Here is an 18,753-nt window from a genome sequence, read left to right on the forward strand (position 1 = left end):
CCCTCTTCCCCCTCTCCTCCTCCTCCTCCTTCTTCTTCTCCCTCCACTCCTGTCATCCCCAACCAGGCACTGAACCCACTGGCACCTTGGTCTTGGACTCTCAGCCTTCAGAACTATGAGAAATGAATGTCTGTTGTTGAAATCTGTAGTATTTTACATGGCAGTCTGAGCAGTGAACACACTCCATATTTGGGTAAGGGAGGGCAGAAACCACCTCTTGCCTTTAATCCTTGTTGCTAATTCTGTACTGTTGCAAAAGATAGTAGCTGGGGTCTGGCTTTACCGTTTAGAAAATGTGGGTCAACAATCCCTCCTAAACACACAGCACTTAAGAGCCTTGATTCTCTCTTCTGGGCCAGTCGAGGTACAGATGAGGCCCCCAGGGAGGAAGATCTTGGCTCTGTGCTGCCCTTTGCAGCATAGGTTTCCTGCGGCTCTATGGGGTGCTCATGGGAAGGCAAATACAACCATGATAAAAGGCTATGTCTTTGGACTTCAGGGTTGCATGAATTTGGGCACCCCATTCCACTGCTCTGGAAATTCTGCTGGCTCACCAGTCCACTAATCTCTGAGGTCGCTTTCAGTGCCAGCTTTCTATGGTTTTAATTCTCTTGTATTTATGGGGAACTACATTCTATTAGAAAGCGATTAATCAAGTGTTAACATGGCACACTGGGTGCCCAGGTGGTATGACTGGATGAACTGTGGGGGGTGCCTCAGCCATAGGCTTCTCCATCACATGGCCCACAGTCTCCCCAGCAGGCTTGCAGGGCATCGTGTCCCTGTTCCCACCACCCACTCTTCTACTGTGTGTTACTAGGGAAGTAGCTGTTGGCTTCATGTTTCTCAGCCTGTCATGCTGAGAAATAGCTGTGAGCTTTTGTAACTACACTACACTTGAGGACTTTGCTATCAATGCATTTAGAGCACACTGTTTGCATAGAAAGCCACATACAGTTGAGATCCACATAGAAAAATATTTATTTAACAGATTCCAGTTGTTCATTTACCATGCATCATAAAGGAACAGAGGCACTAAACCACAATGACAACCTTAAATGAAATGCTGTTTACTTTGAGTGCAAGTGGCTCTCCTACAGCTCTCAGATAAGAAGGCTTATTGTAGAAATTTATATTTGTTACTGTAGCAATTTATAGTTTTCTTCTTGTACTGAAGCTTGTAGAGCAGAATGAAATGGATGTAATGCTTAGCAAATTGCAGCCATTTGGAATCTGCTTGTGTGCCACATTTCAGAGGTCTTTGGCCTCCACGTAGTGGATGGAGCGAAGTCACACTGGGGAGAAAGAATTCTTCCCCGGGCTCCAATCAAATTGTTGGGGCAAGGATAGGACATCTAACCATCTGTCTTCATGGACAGAAGCAGCCATCTGTGGCATTTATATCATTTTAAAGCTGTGGCCTATGCCCCTGTCTGAAAACCAAACTCCAATAGCTCTTCTATCTTCTCTTAAGGAAAAATTCTCAATAGGAAAGAGAGCAAGAAGGCAGATTTGTTTAGACAGTGGTCACCAAGCTTAGAGGGCACTGCTAGGTGCTCAAGCAAGTCCTAGGAGGGTAAAAAGGGGACATAGAGTTGGCTCTCAGTAGTGGATACCATCAGTTCATGGCTAACTACATCCTAATTGTGCTGTAGTCATAGCAACGAGTGGTGATCGCCTTCTCTGGCAGCCCCCCTTTTAGCTAGTATGCAAATACTTGAAGCTGACTCATTCATCTTCTCAAGATCATTCTAGAAAATAATGGGAAAGGAGAGGTGTGAGTTGACAAAGTTGCACATGGCTTGGTTTATGGTTTTCTTGGAAAATACAGAAGAGGAGAAATTGGAAAAAAAAAGAAAAGCAGAGAAAAGAGAAAGGAGAAATGCCGTTGCTCTACATATCAGAGAACATGGAAAGAGGAGAAATGGAGGCAGAAAAGGAAAGGAATGGGGGGAATGAGAGGAAAGTGGAAAGAAAGGAAGAAAGAGAAAGAAAGGAGAGCAGATCAAAGACTAGACAAAAACCAAAGGAGAAAGACAGACAAGCCCAAAAGGGAGAGCTGCTCAGAAATGAGATGGGATGGCAGGGTGGTCATCATGGAGACAAACAGGAGACAGTTCTTAGTTACTGTCAGCTCAGACTTCAGATATGAATTAAAATGTAATGCTACATAACGTTAAGCAAGTGATAATGAGAGGGCCCATAGTGGTGCCCACTGATGCGGGCTCCACCTCAATTCGCACTTTCCTTAGACTGGTGTTCTCCAATTAAAGTAAGCAGCAGAAATTACCTTCTCCAGCTCTAGATCACTGGGCCCCAAGTCCAGAGTCTCTGATATAGAAAATCTGGGTTGGGGTCTGAGAACTTGCATTTCCAGTAAGTTCTTAGGTGGAGTGGAGTTGATGCTGTTGTTCTAGGGACCTCTTTGTGAGAACCACTGTCTTACAGGTGAGAGACTAAACCAAGGTTGATGCTGAACTGGGCTTCGTGGGTCAGACAAGGTCAGTGAGTGAGATCAAGGTCTCAACTGGCTTTTGCAGAAACAGACTGGCAAACACTAACTATAAATTGAGAAAGTGCTAAAAAACCTTTTATTGAACGTATTTGTCTTTTCCTGGCTCTTCTTCATTCAACTAATCATATGCTTACTTTCCACTGGCAATTGCTATTTAAATGTCAGTTGACAGCAGATGCTCCTCACCCTACTATATGCAAGTTAATTTGTGGTTCACAAAACCTACGAGAGTGTCCTCTAACCATTCTGGTTTCCTATTATCTCCATCCACCCTTTTGTGCAGCCACACTGAGCCTAGCACCTCTCAGAAGGTAAGCTGCCATTGCATTCCTCCACCCCATTCATTGCTGTGTCTGCCTGGGCTGCCCTTTTTCTGGCTAACTCTTGCTCTCCTTTAGTTTTCTGACTATTTCTGCCTATGGGAAGGTCAGGCAGCCCTCTCCCTTGCTGCCATACTGCTCTGCCCAGAGGGTTCTACTGGTCTTTGCAAACCAGACTGAAGTTACCTGGCTCTCCTCAGTTTTGTGTCAGTACCTAGGATCTATAACAGAACACTGCCAATCAGGAAATGTTTGCTGCATGAATAAATAAAATCCTGGAGATATAAATCAGAAAACAAGTGTGGGGGTGGGGGTGGGTGGAGAGAGTGTCTAATTGTTGCTCACTGTGACCAGAGTTAGAGAGAAACAGAAAACAGGGGCAGTAACAGGCAAGAAAAGGCCAGAGCAGCCATAATGATCACATAAATTCCAAATCATCCTCAACATCCTCATTGCTCCTTGAAGAGTTTTAATTTAGTAAAATGGGACTCTCATACTAGGTGGAAAAAGAAATCTTTAGGATTTATTTAAATCACTACCTTTGTTGGGGGAGAGATCAACTTTCCAGACCTTTTCTGCTTAGTGCTAGCTAAATATTTTTAGTAGGTGCATATGTAAGCTAGATGGACAGATGAATGGATAGACAGAATGTAGGTAGATTGGTAGATGATAGATAAATGAATAGATGGATAGATGGACTGAGATGATAGATTATGAGTGGATGGACGAATGGATGGATGGATGATGAAGTCCTTACAGGCCAGGTCACCAGGTTATGACCTTCAGTTTTATTTTGTTTTTTAAACACTCTTCAGCTGTCTTGGACAGGGGATTGGATTGGATTTCCAATTTCTGGATTGGAAATTTGTGCTCCAGAATTTTGTTTAATGCTTATTCTTGGGAAATGTGGTTGTAAAACTGAATCAAGATGCATGTAGATGCTGCTGTGTAGACTTGCCTGTCACTGCATCCCATGCTGAGTGGTCAGCACCTCAGCCTAAAACTAGAAAAAACAAAAAAAGACCCCACAAAACTACAGTCAATCACTTGGCAACTTAGGATAGAATCCAATGTTGTGAGGAACAAGGCAGGATGAAGGACTCCTGCTTAGTTTCCTCATCTGAGAGATAGGAGCCGGTCTCTTCTTACTTTTCCATTCTCTGAGACTCTAAGATGAATTCTGGGGTACATACGCCTTTTCTTTTAGAGGTCCAGAGGGGAGAAAACAGAGGGCAGTATCCGATAAACTAATGCTACCACCTTGCAGGCTATCGAACTTAATGTACTTCTGAAAATTAAACCAAGCAGGCTGAGTCGGATGCTGTGCAAATGCCAGGCTGCAGTGCATCGACATTGCTTCTGCTTCTAAGCAGCATTACTCTGCCAAGGATGGATCCCTGTCACCATCTCATGGCTTTCGTCGTTTTAGTGTGGTGACCAAGGAGGAAAAATGAAAGTAGATTATGTGGAAAAACAGATAAGATAGGAAGGTATTTCAAAACCCAGAGTGCATGGCTGTTCAGCATATGATACAGACCTATCAATAATCCACTTACAACAGTTTACCTGCTTTTCAGCTCACTGATCTTCATTCAAATTCACACTCAAGTTATTTAACTGTGGGCTGCACGTTGCACCACAGAGACTAAAGCACTATAGATTTTTTCCAAATGTAATACACAAGTCCAAGTTGATTGCAGCCAAACATAAATTTAGTCAAATCTTTAATACACTCTATTAAGGCATGAATAAGACTTTAAAGCTTTGTCTTAGCTATAGAGTAGCTAGGACTAGAGTTGAACCAATTGCAAGCAGCCAGAATAGAAAGTTACCTTTGGCTATGATATTTATTCCCGACAGTGTATCATCTAAAATAATGAACTTTTTTAAAGTGTAAAAATGAGCAATTACCTGTCATAAAATGAAAAATTTCACAAGGGGGCTAGTCTGGGTTCCTTCCCTGCTGAGACTAACCTCTATTTCTCTGTCCATGGGTACATGGTTCACATTTGTCATTGGCTGTATCTGTATACCCAGTGCTGCATTTTCCTAGAACAAAATTAACTTCCAAAACACAGGAAGAAAGGAATCAGCCATTTTCCTCACCTCAAGTTGAGGTGAGGAAAGTATATTCCAACAGCCTTGCCAGGTAGCTGGCACAATCCGCATTATTCCATAATGGCTATGCAAAGTTTTGAATGAGAAATGCAAAATACATCTTTGTAATTTCAAAATAATTCAGACTTTAGTTGATATGGATTTCCCTTCTAGGGAAGGTTTACTATGAAGACTGGATAAATTTGTCCTACATTATAACCAAAAATACATAGAGCTGAGGGATGTAGTTCAGTGGTATAGCACTTAGTTAGCCAGTACAAAGCCCTGGGTCCAATCCCCAACAGTACCAAGAAACAACAAAACATAGAGTCCACCTGTGAGGCTGAGATAGGAGGATCTTGGTTCCAGGCCAGCCTATGCAAAAGTTAGTGAAACCCTATCTCAAAAACAAACCAGACATGGTAGTAGTTCATATCTGTAATCTCAGCTGCTTGGGAGACAGAGGAAAGAGGATCTTGGTTCAAGGCCAGTCCAGCCTGCAAAGTTAGCTACAGAGCCTATCCAATAAACAAACTAAACACAAAAGGACCCAGAAGGGGGCATGGCTCAAGTGGTAGAGAGACTTCTTAGTACTGCAAAACAAAACAAAAACAACCATATTCAGAAAGCCAATCAGGACTCAGCATTGGTTGCTTCAATGTTGCAAATATAGGCTATTTGGGAGATTCCTTAGCCCTTCCTTGGTTTTTTATGACTTTCTGTATGTGTCTGGGAGGGGAGAATGGGAAGAGGAGGAAACAGGGAGCCCTGCTATTTGGGGAAGAACCTAGGAAATTCTGTTTTCCTCTGTGCTGTCTGGCATGGCAGTCACTAGCCATATGTGTCTGGTCCCAGCTGATAGGTGTTGTAAAAGTAAAAATCATAGTGACTTTTGAAGACTTAGGAAGAAAAAAGAAGTAAAAACATCTCATCAATTAATTTTTATATTGATTCCATGTTGAAATTGTATATGAAATTGTATTACACTTATTTTGAATTAAGCAACACTATTAAAATTGATTTCACCTATCTCATTTTACTCAAAAATTTTAAATGAAATATATGGCTTACATTCTATATTTTCAGTTGACATTCTATATTTCATGGATCATAGTTAACGTTTTCTTTCTTGCTTGTGTCTCTGTATTTTTCAAACTGAAAACCTGAGAAACTGGCAGCATTGTATGTTGAATAAAAAAAATAGGTATTGTGAATTTTGTGAGCCTCACTGTTCTTATTTGTTAAGTGAAGAGAGTAACCATTTTGACCTGCCAGGTCAGAGCTCACGAGGTTGCCAGGAGAAACTCATGGGAAACAGAGCACTTAGCACAAAACCTGGCAGAGAGAAAACCCACAGCTATTCAGCATTACTCTTGATTGTAATTTTTAAATTCAATCCATTTCTAAATCAGATTCTTAGATTCCACATTTTCCGTGTTTGTACTTGCTATTCTATCTAAAATACAAACTACAAACCAAGTCAGTTCTTGATCTGTCCTTTTCTCCTACTTGAATGCTGAGTCTTGCTTTTTACTAGACTTCTTTTGATGAAATGATAAACAAAGGACAATTGAGGCCAGGCAAATACATGTGGGAAGCTAAGCAAAGAGTAGAGTTGTGTAAGCAAGAGATCAAGGAAAAACAAATGCAGGGCAGAAGAAAAGCAATTTCATAACTTCTCTCCTCTGGCCCTAGCACCTGTCTTCTCTTCTCATCACCTTTGCCCATTGTCTTTAAAAACTGTTCTGTGTTCTGCCTGTGATAAGTTATCATCACTATCCTAGATTCTGCCACCCAAGGAACCTAGCATCACACACATGTACACTGTGTGTGTGTGTATGTGTGTGTGTGTGCATGCTCAATTTCCATATTCTGAGGCATACATCCACAGATGAAAATGAAATTCAGTGACAGGTCATACTTGTTCTGTGAAACTCTAAAGACATGTCACTTCGCCAGGTATGGTAGGCTTCCTGGCTCCTTCACAATTAATGGGATGAGCCCCTCACTCAGAACTGCATGAGATGAAAACAAGGAGCAGAAACTTCAGAACAAATTTTTTGACAGCATGGATGGCTGTGAGCACCGTGCTCCTCAAAGCAGTGAAAAAGGAAAATTTCCAATTTCCTATGCAAGTATATGTTTAATCAGAAAAATGTTTTTTTTGTTTGTCCTCTTGCAGCAACTGTAACTAGGTGTTTCAGAATCTGCTCTTGACTCGAGATAGTATTTTTTTTTCATCAGATCAATATGTTACTTTGCCTATTTTATTTTTAGACTTACTGACTGTTCTCAGGGTAGCAAATTCAAAGGAAAGAAATAAGCAAATTGGTTTATATTTCAAAGCCTGGGCTGAGGTTTGACAGAAAGAACCCTTAGAAATTAACAAAGGAGTAGAGTTTTCCAGGCCCTCCTTGCTGATAGATGGGCTTTGTGGAGGGTTTGTCCTTGGGGGAGCTGAGTTACTTTGGTGTGCAAAAACAGACCAAGGGTCCCTGGTCCCCCCACCTCCAAGCAAGGGATGCTCAAGCAGGTGTGTGCAGGGAGGGCAAACCTGAATACAGGAACATGGGTGTTTTTCTTAGAGCATTTACTACCGAAATATTTGTCACCGATCATTAGCAGGAAGCATTTACTGCCAACATCACTTCTGCGTAGTTTCCTAGAAAATCAGAAGGTTTGAAAATACGAATGAATTTTTCTTCTTATTATATTATGACTCAAATTTATAGAGGGAGGATGCTTTCTTGAAAATGTAAATATTGCTTTAAGATATCCGCTGTCCTCATGGGCACTCACATTCTGGGTTCTCAGCTGCTCAAGAAAAGAGAGAGCAAATATCCCAAAGATTCCCTAGTCTTCCTTTTTTTGTTGTTTTGTCACTGTAGATGAAGTCTCACTATCACTGTGATGTTGGCTTGTTTGTGCTCTATACAGCATCTTTATCAGAATTGTAGGAATTACGATGATTGTGTAGGTCAGAATGAGAACGCATGGGCATGAAAACAAAGGTACCTGCTGCCAACGTATGGTCCACACAGGGAGCCGCTGAGTGGCACCTCTTCTGTGGGGCCTTGACATTTCTGGGCTGTTGATAGCATGGTTCAGTGCTACAAACTCAGTGAGCATGTTCCTAGCTGAACTTGAAACAAGTTTTATATTTTGTGGTGCTTTTGGATGATATATTTTTCCACATGAAGGTGAAAGAGATGATGTTTCTAAAAGAATGCAAAGCTGCAGAGGTGCTATTTCAGATAGGAGCATTATGGTTATAGGTGAGCCACGCCTAAGACATCATGTCCCCAAAGCATTCTTGGTGACAGGCTATCTGATTTTGCTTCCCCCGAAACTGAATACAAAATCAGTGTTACTCAATAATGCTTCTTCGTTACCAAAGGGAAACTACTTCCATTTGACTTAAAAATATCACTGGGTCTTCTCGGTGCAGACATTCTTCAAAATACAAACGGTGTTTCATCTAATATGGCTATACTGTATGTATACATCTGTTTCTTCACAACAAAAAAGACAAAATCAGATTTATGGACAACATAAAATGTTTTCTGGATACACGAGCAACAATGAAAGCATTTTTAAAATTAACAGGCATCAACAGGTATAAATGCACTGTCTAAAGCATTTACAGTCTTTAACACAGCCAACTCCCCTGAGCTTGAGACAGCGTTAAATTCTCTTTTGCTAGTGGCAAAAGAAGCTGTCAAGCACAACATTGAAAAATTGGTACCATTTCTTGGCCAGTAAGCAGAGAACTGAGGGGGCTAAATATTTTAGGTTTATTTATTTAATTCTTGTTCTCATGCTGTCTCCGCTCCCTCTCTCTCTCCTGCTCTCGCCTGCTCAGGGCTGATCGTTGTGACATTGGCCGTATGCTGGATGCCAAACCAGATTCGGAGGATCATGGCTGCAGCCAAACCCAAGCACGACTGGACCGAGTCCTACTTCCGAGCATACATGATCCTCCTCCCCTTCTCAGATACCTTCTTCTACCTCAGCTCCGTGGTCAACCCGCTCCTGTACAACGTGTCCTCGCAGCAGTTCCGCAGGGTGTTCGGGCAGGTGCTGCGTTGTCACCTGACTCTGCAGCACGTGAACCAAGAGAAGCGCCTGCGTGCCCACCTCAGCTCCACCACGGACAGCGCCCGCTCGGCCCGCAGTCCGCTGATCTTCTTGGCCTCCCAGCGCCATTCCTCTGCAAGGAGAACTAACAAGGTTTTCTTAAGCACTTTTCAGAGCCAGGCCTCGCCCGAGTCTGAGCCCCACCAATTGAGTCTGGAGTCATCACAGCCCAACTCAGAGATGAAACCAAACAATTCTGCCACAGAGAATGGTTTTCAGGAGCACGAAGTGTGAACTGTCAAGTTCCAAGCTTTGAGTGGGGACCCGCCCTCCCCTACCCCAGAGAGGCACCATTACCCTCACACAGCAGTCTGAAATAAACTGTAGCCCATCAGGGACAGAATGGAAGCTGAGGACTTTGGAAAGGGCAGGTGCCCACCTTCATGACTTCTAATTGCTGATTCAGCTAGCCTGACCTTGACTCTGGTTACATAGACAAGGGTGCTGACTGCTGCTCCACTCCCTTCCCTTCCTTCAAGTTCAATACACACTGAAAATTCAGCCTGACTGAATGTATTCAGAGCTCACAAAAGTGTTTTACATGGAGCGCTTTCATTATTTGCAAAGGAACACAAGTCTCTCCTCTCTACCCAGGATAAGAGGACACCCAGGAAAAACATGGAGAGGTGGGAGAGCGAGGGCCAGAATAATGCAGGAGGGGGTGGCATCTTCCTCAGCTTCAACAGTGTGCCAAGGACAGGGCTAACTTGAGGAGCAGGATGGTGGTGGGGAGCCCTGGCCTGAGGGCCGAAGCAGAGCTGCCCCGTTTCTTGGGCCTCGGCCCGTTGCAAAGAGGGGTATTGCAGCAGCTGATGCACACTGAGTTCAGTTTCCCTGGGGAGCAGAAAGACTGGTACCCAGCAGAGGCGATGAGACAGGCCGCTGAGGACGCACACGACTTGCGGTACATGATCCCTGCAACACAGACCCAAAGGAGCCGGGTTAATGAGCACTGCCGGAACACAGCCAGTCCCTCTGAGTCCAAATCTGAATGGACTCTCCCTTATTTCCCCCAACAGCTCAGAGGATTGGGACCAGTGAGATGTCCAGGGTGGTTTTGTTGAGCTCTCCAAATATTCAAGATCTATGGTGAGAGGCAGTCATACTTTGCTACTTTTACAAATTTCTTCCAAAAGCTATTTAGTTTCTGATACCAGTGAATAAAGAGTTATCAAAATCAAAATCTCTTTTTTCTAAGTCAGTGTTTGCACTTTGTACTAGACATACAGATTTTTATTTCCTTTTTTTTTCCCTTTGGTTCAGACTGTCGCATGCCAGGAGGACCACACACTACAACACGTTTAGAGTTTCTCTGTTACCACTTTATAAGTAGATACGCAAGAGATAGCTCTCCACTGTCCACTTATTAAATCCTGGAATTCTTTGAATAAAGTGCAAATCCCTAAAGGGAATAAATCCCAATCTCATCACAGGGCCCTGATTTTTTTCCAGGTTTGAGGGATCCACTGGATTTAATGAACAGTTGGCCTGGTTGAAGTATGCCCAGGACAGCCTCATTCTCAGTTTTGCTCTTAGGACAAATAGCCGTTTGTCAAGTTGACATGAAGAGCTGGTAAGGGACACTGTCTGGGCACATAAAAGAGCTGCCTGAGAAGACTGGAGGGTCCTTCGTAGCAGCATGTATTCCCTCTCCAAACTGCGGTACAACCATCAAATTATTTGACTTTTTTTGGGAGGTATGGGGCAGTATTGGGGATTGAATTCAGGGCCTTTACCACTAGAGCCACACCTCTAGCCCTTTTCGCTTTAGGTTGTTTTTCAGATAGGGTTTTATGCTTTTACCCAGCTAGCTTCTTCCTCCTATCTCTGCCTCCTGAGTAGCTGGGATTACAGGCATGCACCAATATGCCCCTATCATTTGAGTTTTTAACCCTGAAAGGTTACTAAAGTTAAATAATAACAACAGTAATAGCTAAGTTTATTTAAGGGTTTTTCTGGATGCCAGATACTATATAGATGCCTATAGTGTACTAGCTTATTTATTACCATGTGATGGTCTGGAATGTTCCCCCCAAAGACCCATGTGTTAAAGGCTTGTTTTCCAGTATGTCACTATTGGGAGGTGGTGACAACATTAAAAGGTAGTGTCTGGTGGGAGGTAGTAGGTCACAAGTAGAGTGCCTTGGTAGAGGATAGTAGGACTACACCTTCTTCTCTTCTTTTTTTCTTCCTGGCCATGAGATGAGGAACTTTGCTCTTTCACACACTCCCACCTAGATAGTTTTTGGTATGTGTGGCTCTTTTATCTCTATGAATTACTTTTAATTTGGACAGATAATATTTAATAATGACACTAGACTTTGAGTGAATGACAGCCTGTTTGCTGTTCTGCATGGCTGAGAAATATCACATTCCACCAGTGTCCAGGGATCTTTACCCACTTGTTCTAAACCCACTGAAGGTGTTTGGGCAGGTGTGGTTCAGGTTTGGTCTCCCTCCATATGAATTGCCAGTTTGGGTGTGTAGAAATAGTAAAGAATCAAACTGCCTAAAACTTTTAAGAGGGAGGTAAAAAAGTGCTTGAATTTTGCCTTAAAACATGCAATTTTATGTCTTTTTTTCCCTATAACTGTGTATTTGCAAGGATTGATTATTCTAGCACTGGTAGAAAATCGTGGAAGATAGCAACTCTGGTAGCAGAGGATGTGTGTGTGTGCATGGGAGCCACTGTTTGATTTCTCAGGAATATACTTCAGCTAGTCTCTCTATTTTCTCCCCATTCTCCCTTTTAGGACATGAAGTTTTAGTCCTTGTCCTTTTATTCTTAAACTTTAAAGAGCACTGTCATTTTCCAATTCAATTACAAAGAACTTTTTTCCCTTTGAGTGAATTTTTAAAAATCAAAACCATTTACTGAATATGTTTTTCAGTGTAAAAATGTTCAGGGAGTCAGAGTAAGTAACATGTCCAGGGAGCACCTCTGCCAACCTCAGGTCCGCCACACAATCACCTTCAAGGCTGTTACCTGTTTGGTGTGCCTCCTTCCAAGAAAAAATAGTACATCTGTTAATGGTATCTACCTTATACTGTTCAACAATGCTCATTTTTGCTTAGTGACGTGGCTGGAGGTTTAATTTTGACCATGACTGTGCAAGGCTATAGTTCAGCGACAGGATAGGTTGGATAAATAGTACATGAGGTCTGAAGAGATGAACCAATGGTGCCCAAATCTGCACATCTGATGAGACCCTTCTGTCTTTAATCAGAAACAATTTATCTTCATAAGGAATATTGGGGGAAGGAAGATCTGTGGCCAGTTGCCAGCTGTCAAGTTGGTGGTTCATGAACTAATACCACAGAAAGGCTTTCTGAAAAAGGTTGAGAGTTCCTTGAAAAAGGGAGGCTGAGAGAAAGGAAAGAGAAAGGAGTCTGCTGCCACACAGGTATGTCGGTAGAGTGTTAGACTGGCCTACAGCTTCCCCATGCTATAGATCGGGGGGATCTTGCAGATCAGGGCAGCTGTAGATCCCCATGAGCCTCCTACAGAGGACACTCAAGCCTGGACATTAGAGCTCCAGAGGCTCTAGGTGATAAGACTAAAGAGGTTTCTAACTGGATCAAAGGTTTGTATGCAGATGCAGAGGTGCTGAAAGAAAAAGTGTGCTAGTACTAAACCTTCTCAGTGGAAGAGGAAGCAGTAGGAAGTATTGCACTGAGAGGAATGGGAAATTCAAGATTAAAAAGGGATTTGAGAAAACAGAGGGCATTTGATTCAGTCTTTTGATTGAAATTAGCCTGGTGGAGACGAGGTGGTACCTTTGAGAGATGTGGGCTGAGGCTGGGGAGGAAGACTGAAGCAGAAAGAATAATGTGGAATCAGCAAAGAAGGAATCAAACCACCTCTCCCAAGCCTCACACAAAGAAAGAAGAGCACTCGGGGCCCTTCCTATCTGCAGCAGGCACATGGGGATGAGGGGGAGGTCCAGAGAAAACAGAACTGGTCCTGAGGAACACGAAGGATTGCTCTGAAAGGAGTATGTGATTGACGCCACACAGCTGCCAGCGAGCTTCAAGAAAATGCCCTTGAGTTTAGGCACGAGGCAGTCGCCGTAGTCAGGGATGGTGGATTGGTACAGAAAGCCATCAGAGAGAATGTGGAACAGCCAAGGGTGGAGGTGTGTAGGATGAGCCCAGCTGAAAGGGAGTAAGATGTATTATTGAGTGGGGAGGGCTGGTTCCATCACATCTTATCAGGATAAATTTCAAGTGGAGCTAAGATTTAAATGTCACCCAAAAAACCCAAAAACAAAATAACACCATAAACATACTAAAAGGTACTTTGGTATCTTGGTCAGTTTCTTTTATCATGTAAGTGTAGTCAAAGCTGCAGGCTATTTTATGACCCCCAAAAGCCATTGCAGAAAAAAATTGATAAATTAGACTACAGACAAAAAACTTAAGAATCTTTAATAAATTCTTTACAAGGAAGATAAAGTGAAATATTTGAGAAAATAACTATCTCAAATCACAAAAAGCAAATTTCATTAATATGTAACAAAGTCCTGGAAATCAGTAAGGAATTAATTAATTAATAGCCCACCTACAAAAGAAGAAAGTAAGTGGACAGTTCACAGACAAGGAAATAGGAAAAGTTTGGAACATGTGAAAAGATATCCATTCTCCCTCATCATAAAGAGACGTGAGAATTAAAACTACATCGAGATGCGATTCTTATTTTATCACTTACACAAAGATCAAAAAGCTTCTTAGTGTCATGTCCCTGGATCCTGGCAACAGGCCCTTTCCCACACTGTTGGTGTGCAAATCACCATTGCAAATTCATGTACTCTTTGACCCAATAATTCCTCTTCAATGAATTTATCCAATATACAGTCAACAAGTACAAAATGTCTGTACACAGATCATTCATCTGAAAGTGGGTGTTAGTAGCAAAAGAGCGGACAATCACTGTCCATCACCAGGGAACTTATAAACACCTGGTGTCTTATCCACACAATGGGATTTCACATAGCTGTAAAAGAACAAGGAATAAGCTCTGAGATATTTTGTTAAAAACAATCCTTCCTTTCTCCTTCTCTTCTCCTTTTCACTATTTATGTAACAAATTAACTGGTGCTTCTTACTGTGTTCCAGATACAGTTTTAAGAGCTTTACAAATATTAACTCATTTAATCTTTGTAACAACTCTAGCAGCAACCTCCATTTTGCAGTTGGAGAGACTGAGGCAGACAGCAGTTAAGTAATTTGCCATGTGGGTAATATGTGATACAGCTGGGATTTGAACCCACGAAGCCCACTTTAGAATGTATACTCAATCATTCAACAACACTGCATCCACTGCTGACAATTACATGCATACACATACATTTTGCAACCAATCATATGCATAAAATATTTCTGGAAGAATACACAACTAAAATGTAATATTGGTTGTCTCTGAGGAATGGTTCTGAGTGATCATAGGATAGGGGTGGAAAAAAAACTGGGGAAAAAAAAAAAAGAAAAAAAACTGGGAGACTCTTTTCATCATGTGAAATCAGAACCACGAAAATGAAGTGCCTTTTTAAAAAATGACCTTTTAAAATATACAATACCCCCAAAGAGCCATTTTACCAAATTGCTTCTCTTTCCCAGTATAGCACAGGGACTTCTTAACTGTGTCTAGGCTCCTGGTAATAAACACACCCTCAAAGACAGAGTCGGCCACAACGAGGTGCCCTAAAGCCTGAGTTTCAGGCTTCCACAGGGCAGGGGGATTTGTGACTGTCTTGTCTTTCTGATTTTCCTTTGATCCAGCCCCCATGTGCTCAGATCTGAGCCGAAGGGAGAAAGGGCTGTGAGCAAAACCTTAAAGGGCCTCTTATAGACTGCTGGTAGAAGTACAAGTCAGCATAAGACCAGAAGGATCTACAATACATACATTATGCATTTTGTGTGCTACTGGAGATTGAACCCAGGGCTTTGCACAAGCTAAGCATGTACTCTGCCACTGGGCTAAACTTGCAGCCCAACAATAATTTGAAATGTACAACTTCAACTGTTTCCTTCCTTGACATTTATACTTAAAAACAAAATACACCTTTAAATCCTTAATAGGAAAAAGGTGCATTTAAACTTTGGGAAGTTAAGCAGCAATTAGAAGGAAACTACAGAGCTCTACACTGATCTGGAAGGTTCTCAGTGAATAGAAAAGTGAGGTTTCAGAACTACATTTAAATACACTATTTATGTAAGAAAAAACACAAAGCAATACAATCTGTGCTCTGGCAGGGTCTGTAGAGAGGATGTGTGTACTTACTTGAGTGTGTAAGTTTGTATTTCTAAGTAAAATGAGAGCAAGAGGCTCAGAAAGCTGTGCACTAAACAGTGAAGTTTATCACTCATTCAGGAATGGGTGATAGTCAGGAATCACTTATGATTCATTTGTGACTTCTGAATGTTTTATGGTGGGAATACATTCACAGATAGTTTGCATCTGTAAATTACAAATTAATAAATTGACAAGCATTAGCCAAGTGAGTCATTTCATTGAGAGTTGGCACACACAGCAGCAGCATACAGCACTAGTATGGCACGAATGCAGCCCATTCTCATGGATGGGGTTTCCCTGAACATCAGAAGGCTTTGGCAACAGGGGCCATGGTTTGGACTGACCTCAGCAGCACTGAAGGCAGCAAATGATGCCTGCAGCTAGCCACCGGTGGGTTTCTCTGAGCATTTATGACTGGCCTAGAGCTCCCAGCCACCCACCACTGAGGGTTAGGATGGGATAAGGTAATGACCAAGAGCAGGAGTGAGACATCTTTGGGAGATGTTTCCAAGTAGCTGACAGTGCTTCTCTGACAAATTGTAATCAAATTATTTCTAGGCTGGTGGGGTCTGAGTAGCCCAAGTTGCATAATACTAAATGAAATCTCCAGGCCTTAGTTGACATAAGGCAGAGCTAAGAGTGGCTGGTCTTGGCAACTGAGATTCAGGCCTAGAGCTAACAGGCTTGGCTGGTTGGTGAAAGACTGTCTATCAAATGTGGCTGGGCTAATCCCAGCATGGACCTGCTCCCGCTGCTCTACCCCACAGGGTCACAGAGATGTGACCTGTTAAAGCCAAGTGATTTCTCACAAGTCTAATCTGCAGACCCGAAGTTTGTTTGTGGAGTACACCAACTCACTATCACCAAATTAATCTAGACATGCAGCATTTAAAACTTTAATCCTTTATCCAAGAGCCTCCTGGGGGCTCTTGGATAAAGATGGGTGGCTATGCATGTTTGCTTTAAAATTACTGAAAATAGGTCTCCCTGAGGAAGTCATTCCAATTAATCTGCCTTATTTAGGCTGTGAATGAGGGGCATGCCAAGAAATGAAGGAAACAGTAGAAAAATGCTGAGGTTACTTCCAGGGGAGTTCACTCCAGTGTGATAACTGTACCCCTTCCCTGGGACCCATGAAATCAGACTATGGAGGAATTTAGGCTCCTAGGAATTTTGCTGAAAAGGAAGAATTTGGAAATAAAAAAAAATGACTGGATGCTCAGAATCCTATATACTGGAATTATATATTTGGATTAAAATGCATCTAAAGAGGTGACTGAAAATATTTGAGTTGTGGGGACTGTTGTGTGCCATGGGTCCCCCACCTCAAAATGATCTGTCCAAGTTAAATGAACTAATTTGTGTGGGTACCTGACAAAGTATTTGGCACCAGTTTAGTTGTTATCAACTGTTCACAGGGCATTTCCTGACTTCGTGCCTTTAATGCATACAGGCAGCCACTTGTTGCTTTTGCACACACTCAGAGGGAACAGTAACTTCAGTAATCACTGACTAATCTATTTGACATTTGAAATTATTGTCTCCTTTTTCTCCCTTGCTTTACACACCCTATCTCTGTTACTCCTGGACTACATTTGGCCACATCTCAGTAGACACATTCATTTTCATTTAGATGGAAAGACACCAAAGGCAAAGCAAGGGATGGTTCAGAAGGAAGGAGAAAGAAAGAAGCTTCAGAAGTTGCTGTGGATGCTGGATGGCCCCGTCTCCTTCTTTACAGCAAGCACTCTGTCAGACACCGGGCTTGCTTTACAAGGTTGAATTATTGATTACACAGGGGAAAGAAGAAAGATGGTGTTTTCTCTTTGTTGGAGTCCAGCTCTTTTTGTGCTCCTAACATGGCTGGGTCGCCACAGCTTGAGCGGGCAGAATAAAAAGCACCTGCAATAACCCTGCTGGAAGCAAGTCCAGCCCCAGGGTGGTCTTGGCTTTGTTACTGAGAGTTGAACCACAGTTCCTAGGCTGCCATTCTGGTCCAGAAGCCTGAATGTTGACCTTCCTGGAGGCCTACAGGTACAAAAACTCTTTAGTGTACTTAATCACCAATGTGGTGTTCACCCTTTGGTCTACATCTTCCTTCATCAAAAGTACTTCTCCAAGTATTTAGTGCTTCACTAAGAGCTGGCCAGAAGGTGCACCCACTCCCCAAGAAAGAGCAGTGTTAGAACCACACTGGTAACAAGTGCTCAAGTGGTGGTACAGAATTACCTGGGCATTCCTTAACTATGCAGATTCCACCCACAGGGGATTCACACACAGGTGGTCTAAACATTCAGATCACTGCTTTGAGAAGGAAGAGAGTACATGTAGACTATAAATGCAAATTTTAATTTATCCAAGGAGAAATCTTTTCACTAATGGCAACTGTTTCATTATGCACTACAACCTGGCTTCTGCTCTGCAGCAGGGACTCAGGGAGCCCCACCTCCCACCAGGATCTGCAGCCATGGAGAGTGAGAGACAAGGCTTTTCCTTCTTCCTTACTTCCCAGGCTCTTTCTTCATGGCATTCATTTCCTCTCTGCCTTATTGTCATAACTGTCCTGTCCTATCAGCGTCACTGGAGTACAGGCTCCTTGACCTGCTTGCCCTTTAGGTACTTCAATTGTAGAGGATGCACATGACCATTCTACACCATTCAGCTCACGGGGGACTGGGGGTGACCAGGTGAGGACAGGCTGCAAATGATCAAGCCATCATCCACTAAGGTGGCTTCTTCCTTTTGGCTGTTTTGTACCCCACTGGGATATTAAAATCCCAATAAGTTTCTATTCTAGGAATTGTCACACTTTTCTATGAAAGGCTAGACAGTAAACATTTTGGCCTTTTCAGGACAAAGGATGTCTGTCATAACTACTCGGTTTTAATACTGTATCATGGAAGTAGCCATATACAATTTATGAAAGACCAGGTATGGTGTGTTGTAAGTAAACTTTACTTACAGAAACAGGCTTTATTCATCTGCTAGGGCTACCTTAACAGAATATCATAGTCCATGTGGCTTAAACAACAGAAGTTATGATCCCCAGTTCTGGAGGCTAGAAGTTTAAGATCAAGATGCCAGGAAATTTTGTTCCTGATGAAGGCTCTCTTCCAAGCTTACAGATAGGCACCAGCTCTCTGTGTTCTCACATGGCCTTTTCTCTGGGTTTGTGCAGAAAAAGAGTCTGGTGTCTCTCTCACTTTTTTTTTTTATCGATACAATAATTCTGCTGGACCAGGGCCCTACCCTGATGATCTCATCTAACTGAAATTAGCTCCCAAAGGTCCCATTTCCAAACATCACCACATTTGAGACCAAGGCTGCACCATACACATTTCAGGAAGGACACAATTCAGTCTATAACACAAATAGTGGGGTTAGTTTTGACT

The 18,753-nt window shown here is 42.5% G+C and overlaps 2 protein-coding genes across 4 annotated transcripts in view; one reads left to right on the plus strand and one right to left on the minus strand.

Moving 5' to 3' along the window:
* The window catches only part of Gpr39 (G protein-coupled receptor 39), a 198,050-nt gene extending 188,747 nt beyond the window's left edge, over positions 1–9,303 (plus strand). The window contains exon 2 of the mRNA XM_020183889.2: positions 8,795–9,303. Within this exon, the coding sequence (XP_020039478.1) occupies positions 8,795–9,303 (509 nt within the window). The remainder of the gene's footprint in view (positions 1–8,794) is intronic.
* Lypd1 (LY6/PLAUR domain containing 1) overlaps positions 3,135–18,753 on the minus strand; it is a 36,031-nt gene continuing 20,412 nt past the window's right edge. For all 3 annotated transcript variants that reach the window (XM_074070608.1, XM_020183900.2, XM_074070609.1), the window contains one exon: positions 3,135–9,984. In XM_074070608.1, coding sequence (XP_073926709.1) covers positions 9,749–9,984 — 236 coding nt within the window. In that variant the 3' untranslated portion in view covers positions 3,135–9,748. The remainder of the gene's footprint in view (positions 9,985–18,753) is intronic.

This window comes from Castor canadensis, chromosome 4, assembly GCF_047511655.1.
Source record: "Castor canadensis chromosome 4, mCasCan1.hap1v2, whole genome shotgun sequence".
NCBI classification, from domain to species: domain Eukaryota; kingdom Metazoa; phylum Chordata; class Mammalia; order Rodentia; family Castoridae; genus Castor; species Castor canadensis.